At 45.0% G+C, this 5,606-nt stretch overlaps 1 protein-coding gene across 1 annotated transcript; it reads left to right on the top strand.

Moving 5' to 3' along the window:
• The first annotated feature begins 248 nt into the window (after positions 1–248).
• LOC127342966 (probable protein phosphatase 2C 7) lies at positions 249–3,079 on the top strand. The gene is made up of 8 exons (XM_051369030.2): positions 249–553; positions 714–841; positions 917–1,015; positions 1,109–1,267; positions 1,846–1,932; positions 2,035–2,126; positions 2,279–2,353; positions 2,862–3,079. Exons 1-8 carry the CDS (start codon positions 258–260, stop codon positions 3,027–3,029), a joined length of 1,104 nt encoding a protein of 367 aa, XP_051224990.1. The 5' UTR covers positions 249–257; the 3' UTR covers positions 3,030–3,079.
• Positions 3,080–5,606: the final 2,527 nt, after the last annotated feature.

The following is a 5,606-nucleotide window of genomic DNA, read 5'->3' on the forward strand; positions in this document are numbered from 1 at the left end:
TACCATCCAAACTCAAAAAAAAAATCAAATTCCATGGTTTGTACATCCAAACAGGAATTGAGATTGGTTACACCCTCTTATTTCAACACCAAATTTCAAGCGCACCCAAACAACAGAATTTGAATTCGAAACCAATTCATTTTCATTTTGGAATTAGAATTTCTAGTCCAATTCAATTCCACATCCAATTCATTGCGTCAATATATATTTTTGTTTTGCTGTTGTTGCTAGAGTCTGGGTGCTGGAGAGCAATCCAGATGGTGCCCGATGGAGGCGTGAAGGACCAAGAGGTCTCGACCTCGTCGTCCACAGCCGCTGCGGTGATAGCCAGGGCGGCGCTGCCGCCTAGGCCGGTGAGCTTCAAGAGGACCACCGTATGGCACCAGATGAAGCACCGCCGATTCCGCGCGGGGGGCACCAAGATGAAGATGGCCATGACCTCGTCGCCCACTCAGGCGGTGGGGGAGGCGACCACTGCGGCGGCGGCCATGAGGGCGCCGACAGAAAGCGAGCGGGACGACAAGAAGGGGCATGTATGGGGCAGCTGGAAGAGGTAGCCAAAGCACCTACTAACCACCACTTGTCAGTTGTCACCAATTACCGGACCATATAGGATGTTTTAAGCTTGAGAATGCATAGCACCTGTAAAGCCTACTTCTTCATCTATTATGTTCCTTTATTTATTCCTCTCTTGCTATCATATGTGTTTGCAGTGAGGATGGGAGTATGCATTGTGGATATTCTAGCTATAGAGGGAGAAGACAAACTATGGAAGACTTCTACGACATTAAATCATCTAAAACAGATGGTAGAAGAATAAACGTCTTTGGAGTACTCGATGGTAAAGAAGTCCCACCGTTCAAACACTTCATCATTCTCCTTTATTTTTCAGACTTTAATTCTTTTGTCATCGCAGGACATGGTGGTTCATGTGCCGCCAAGTATCTCAAGGACCACTTATTTGAAAACCTCTTGAAACATCCAGCTTTCATTACTGATACAAAATTGGCAATAAGTATGATGTTTACTCATAGACCCTTACTTCGAAATCAGTTGCCGCATCTACTAGTAGCTAAGCAACCATATACTAACTAATGGTAATTCGCAGGTGAGTCCTATAAGGAGACTGATGCAGATTTCTTGGCTGCTGAAACCACTATCTGTAGAGACAGTGGATCAACTGCTTCAGCAGCAATTTTTGTTGCCAACCATCTCTACGTGGCAAATGTTGGCGATTCACGGGCTGTAGTATCAAAGGCGGGCAAAGGTGTGTTTTTTTCCATTCATTCATGACAACTGAGCGTTGACCATGCATTATTCATAATTGTAATGAATTACTTCATAATATTTTAGGACTCCTTCGTATATCAGTGTAACTAGGTCGCACACCAGTTACTACGATTCCTGGTGTGTTATTTTAAATTTGTGATGGAACTAATGATGAGGGATGCCCAACACTGCAGAAATTATGTCTGTACTTCCTGGAACCATTAAATGCACAACGGTGGAAGCTAGCAGTGGATAATACAAAATATCCGGTTTTCATATTAGGAAAATGCATATATAGGAAACACCACAACTGGAAGTGCCTATGGGAAACACCACAACTGAATCAAAACTGTGGTGGCTAAAATTTGATTGCTGTTAGTATTCCATTGGATAACGTGTTTGTGTCCTAGTTCCCTAAGTGTTGTGGTTGACTTAGATATTAAATATTAATATTACGCAAGAAAGCAAAATCATATTGCACGAGCAGATTATCTACCAATATTTGTTACCCTATTGGAATATACATATGGATCCTATAATATGTTCGTAGATCAGTTCAGTCTGTCTTGCTTGCAGCTATTGCACTCTCCGATGATCACAAACCAGACAGAAGCGACGAGCGGGAACGGATTGAAAACGCTGGAGGAGTTGTTACATTTAGTGGTAAGCCTGACACTGGTTATGTCGTGATATACTTTGTTGAAAACCAATCATGCGTTCACTGGAAGATCTATTAGCTGACATGTCCAAATGTTTGTTTTGTAGGAACATGGAGAGTAGGTGGTGTACTTGCAATGTCTCGGGCATTTGGTGACCGCCTGTTGAAGCAGTTTGTTGTTGCAGAGCCCGAGATTCAGGTGATATTTAAGTACTCGTTAAAACCTTTTATTGTATATAGCAACTAAAAAGATACCATAGTACAATTTCCCTGGATCATGATAGATGTCATGCGTGCGCTTTATCGCAAAACAGAGCAATTTGATCAACCCCTTGCAAAATATTCCGTCAGGAACAAGAAATAGATGATGAACTGGAGTTTCTTATTTTGGCTAGCGATGGGCTGTGGGACGTGGTGCCAAATGAGGTTAGTATGGCATATACCAAATTTACTACACATACATATTTTGTCTTCCTTTTATGGCATAGGTACCAATGGTAAAATACCCATGGTTCTTTCTTGGGTGAACTATATATAGTAATAGGTTTTGCACTGGTCGCATAGGTGGTGAGAATCAAAGGGGGACTTGTATATGCCATACTGATTGATGTCATCTATTGAACTTGACGTATCTAGTGTGAACTGGGAACCAATGATTATGTGCAGCCATGTAAATCAATTTAGTCTGAGCCTTATTCAGTCACTAAATTTCATACTCCTATTTAAATGCATTTCATTTCTTGATAAACAATTTGATGACCTGTGCAAAGTTACCATCTCTTATTCTATTTAAGTAAACAAAATGATCCACACGATGACTTGTTTGCCAACAGCTTGTTTAATTTTGCACTTTTAAAATTAGAATCAGGGGAATGCATCACAATTCCCTAATCTTTTTCAAGTTTGGGCTGATATAATAAATGTGATTTTCCAGCATGCTGTTGCATTTGTGAAGGAGGTGGTAGGCCCTGAGGCTGCAGCCCGGAAGCTGACAGAGATCGCTTATAGACGTGGGAGCAGAGACAATATAACATGCATTGTTGTAGAATTTCATCGTGACAGTGTTGGCATTGGTTCTCCCCCATTAGGTGGCCAAATTTGATTCCATATGCTCTCTTGTTTGCTTTTAACTTGCTCTGGCATCATCTCTATTCATAACTCATAAGGTCGAACTATGGCCTTTTCATAACTTGGTTTATCTATATATTCATTCTTTTTTTTTTTTTGAAGCGGGCAAAAAAGCTTTTGCCTTATATTAATATAGGAGAAGATATTCATTCATTTATAACTTTTGTAGCTTACTCTGGCATCACCAGACTTTGCACAATGATGGGATTGCATCATTACTTTCAGTACCGGATCATGTTCTGCATGGTTTGTGATGCTGGAAAATTTGGCACTCTGTTAATTCCCCTTTTTTTTAGTATTTATTTATTGCAAGATAGATGCAGTACTCATAATAAAAGCAGGCAATTCAGGATATAATTTCAAAGGTTAACTGAGAACTGATACAATTTACTTGACGATTATGTTGATAAGAAACATAAGCGGACCCAAGTCACGAAGAAGGCATCACCCAGAACGTCAGAAATCTGGTCTAAGGATTACGTTCTTCTGCAAGAATCTGGGGCAGAACTTCTTTTGTCCTTTCTGTAACATATGTTGCTACTACTTTTCTCGCTTGCTTAGTTGTTGTGCCAAATAGTAGCAGAATGTGTTAGCTGCCGGTGGAAAATGATACTTTTGGAAGTTTGGGAAGGTTGGAAGCGGACAATTCCCTTTTCTTGTATTCTGATTTTTCCTTATGCTTCGATTATATATCTCTACCATCTCTAATGTTGGACTTCGGCTCCGGGATGATTTAGCAGAGGATTAGTTTTCCCTTTTTTTCTATTAAAGCAACGATTTTGTTGTGGGCTTGTGGCAGTGGCAGTGGCAATGTGGCATACAGTTTTAGGTATGCTATTTTTCTTTGCCGTACTACCAAATTCCTTGTGTTCATCTACAAAAATTGCCTCGTGCTCCAGCCCACGGTGCCAACCTTTCTGACATACAAGTACGCACCACGCTGTGCATTTGCATAAACACAGGGATACAATCTTAGAAGTATACAATTAAAAATCATAAAAAAAGTGGGAAGCTACTGCCGCCATCGCCTGGATCATCAACGGCAACCGCAAGGTCCCGCCCATCGCCATCGACCGCGCCATCAGAAAAAGGTTCCACCTCAGCCAGAGCGAGCTCACTGTCTGCCCTCATCAACCTGTCCAGTTCTTGCTCAAATTTGTGCATAAGGCACACTGCTCGGAGGTGCTCAAGCAGGGCCGCATCAAGGCCGACGGCGCTTTGCTGCAGCTCCGTCCCTGGAGGCCCCTCGAGCAAGCTTTCGGCGCCTCCATGTCGTACCGTGTGCGCCTTTGCCTGGAAGGTGTGCCCGCTTACGGCCTGTTGGGGGGATGACCCCCAGTATGCCAAAGGCATGCCAAACCGGATGGTTTGAGCCATCAAGATACCGGTTTAATGTTTATACCGGAGCACAAGAAAAGCGTTTGGTTGAGCGGGGCTAAGCCGGTATCCTCAGGAGAGGTATACCGGGACCGGATAGAAAAGATACCGGGCCACCGGAAAGAAGAACATGTCGGCAGGACTGGTCAAAGATCCTCTCCAGAGCTAGAAGACAAAGATGAGCTAAGCAAAGTAACTTTAAACGAAGGGCTGACGATAAAGATAAGGATGACGAAGAAAGAAGCCGGATGACGTCAGCCTCCCTGATTAAAGAGGACCCCGGTGTCATCTATGATTAAAGTAGCTTTGTAAAGTAGCTTTGGAAAGTAGTTTGTCTAGTCAAAGATACCATTAGGGTTTCTTGCCTTGTAAGCCACCCTCTCCCCTATATAAGGAGAGGGGGCAGCCCTCCTCACGGGCACGGATGTAGCGATACACGAACGCACGAAATACAAACCTGTAACCTGTGAGAATCAATGAAGAAAGTGATCTAGAGCGAGTTCTTCCTTGTGTCTTTCTTCTTCAACCTCTAGCCTCGGCTAAGTTCTTGAGGAAACCATCCGGAAGTTCATCCCATCTGATCACAAACCCTCCCCCGAATCCTCTAGCGTCCATTCGGCCCCAATTTAAGCCATCCTATGGCATCTGTCTGTTCACCACGACGACAGTTGGTGCCCACCGTGGGGCATGAAGTGGCGCTTGCAGGAGTTCACATTCGGGCGGGCATCCTCGAGGTCGCCGGCGAGCGTACGGTGTCCGCGCTCGTGCAGCGCATCTACGACATGGACTTCATCAACGACAACGCGCGCTGCTTCGCCAACGGCGGCATCTTCCCCAAGAACGGCCGCACCATCGAGTTCGGCAGCCACCGCGTCTACTTCGGCACCGTCCCTGTGCGCCAGCGCCTCTCGCCGGTGCTGGTGGCACCGGACCCGCCAAGGTGGCTCTGTGCTGGCCGCGCTGCCGGCAGCGTCGAGGTAATGATGACTGGCGTGGTTGGTGCAGGAAAAGAAGCTGTGGATGAAGGTGCTGGTCGTGCGGCTTCGACCCGTGCGGCCAAGCCACCGCTGGAGCGCGACGCTGGCACTGCGGGAGCATCTTCCGCACCACCGGCAACACCACTCCAAGCAGCGATGAACATGCTGGCAACGCCCATCGCGCAGAACATCGACCC

This window comes from Lolium perenne, chromosome 3, assembly GCF_019359855.2.
Source record: "Lolium perenne isolate Kyuss_39 chromosome 3, Kyuss_2.0, whole genome shotgun sequence".
Lineage (NCBI taxonomy): Eukaryota > Viridiplantae > Streptophyta > Magnoliopsida > Poales > Poaceae > Lolium > Lolium perenne.

Coding starts and splice junctions, on each gene's coding strand:
- LOC127342966 (XM_051369030.2), top strand. CDS start 258: ATGGTGCCCGATGGAGGCGTGAAGGACCAAGAGGTCTCGACCTCGTCG. Junction 554..713: donor GTATGGGGCAGCTGGAAGAG/GTAGCCAAAGCA, acceptor ATGTGTTTGCAG/TGAGGATGGGAGTATGCATT. Junction 1,268..1,845: donor AGTATCAAAGGCGGGCAAAG/GTGTGTTTTTTT, acceptor TCTTGCTTGCAG/CTATTGCACTCTCCGATGAT.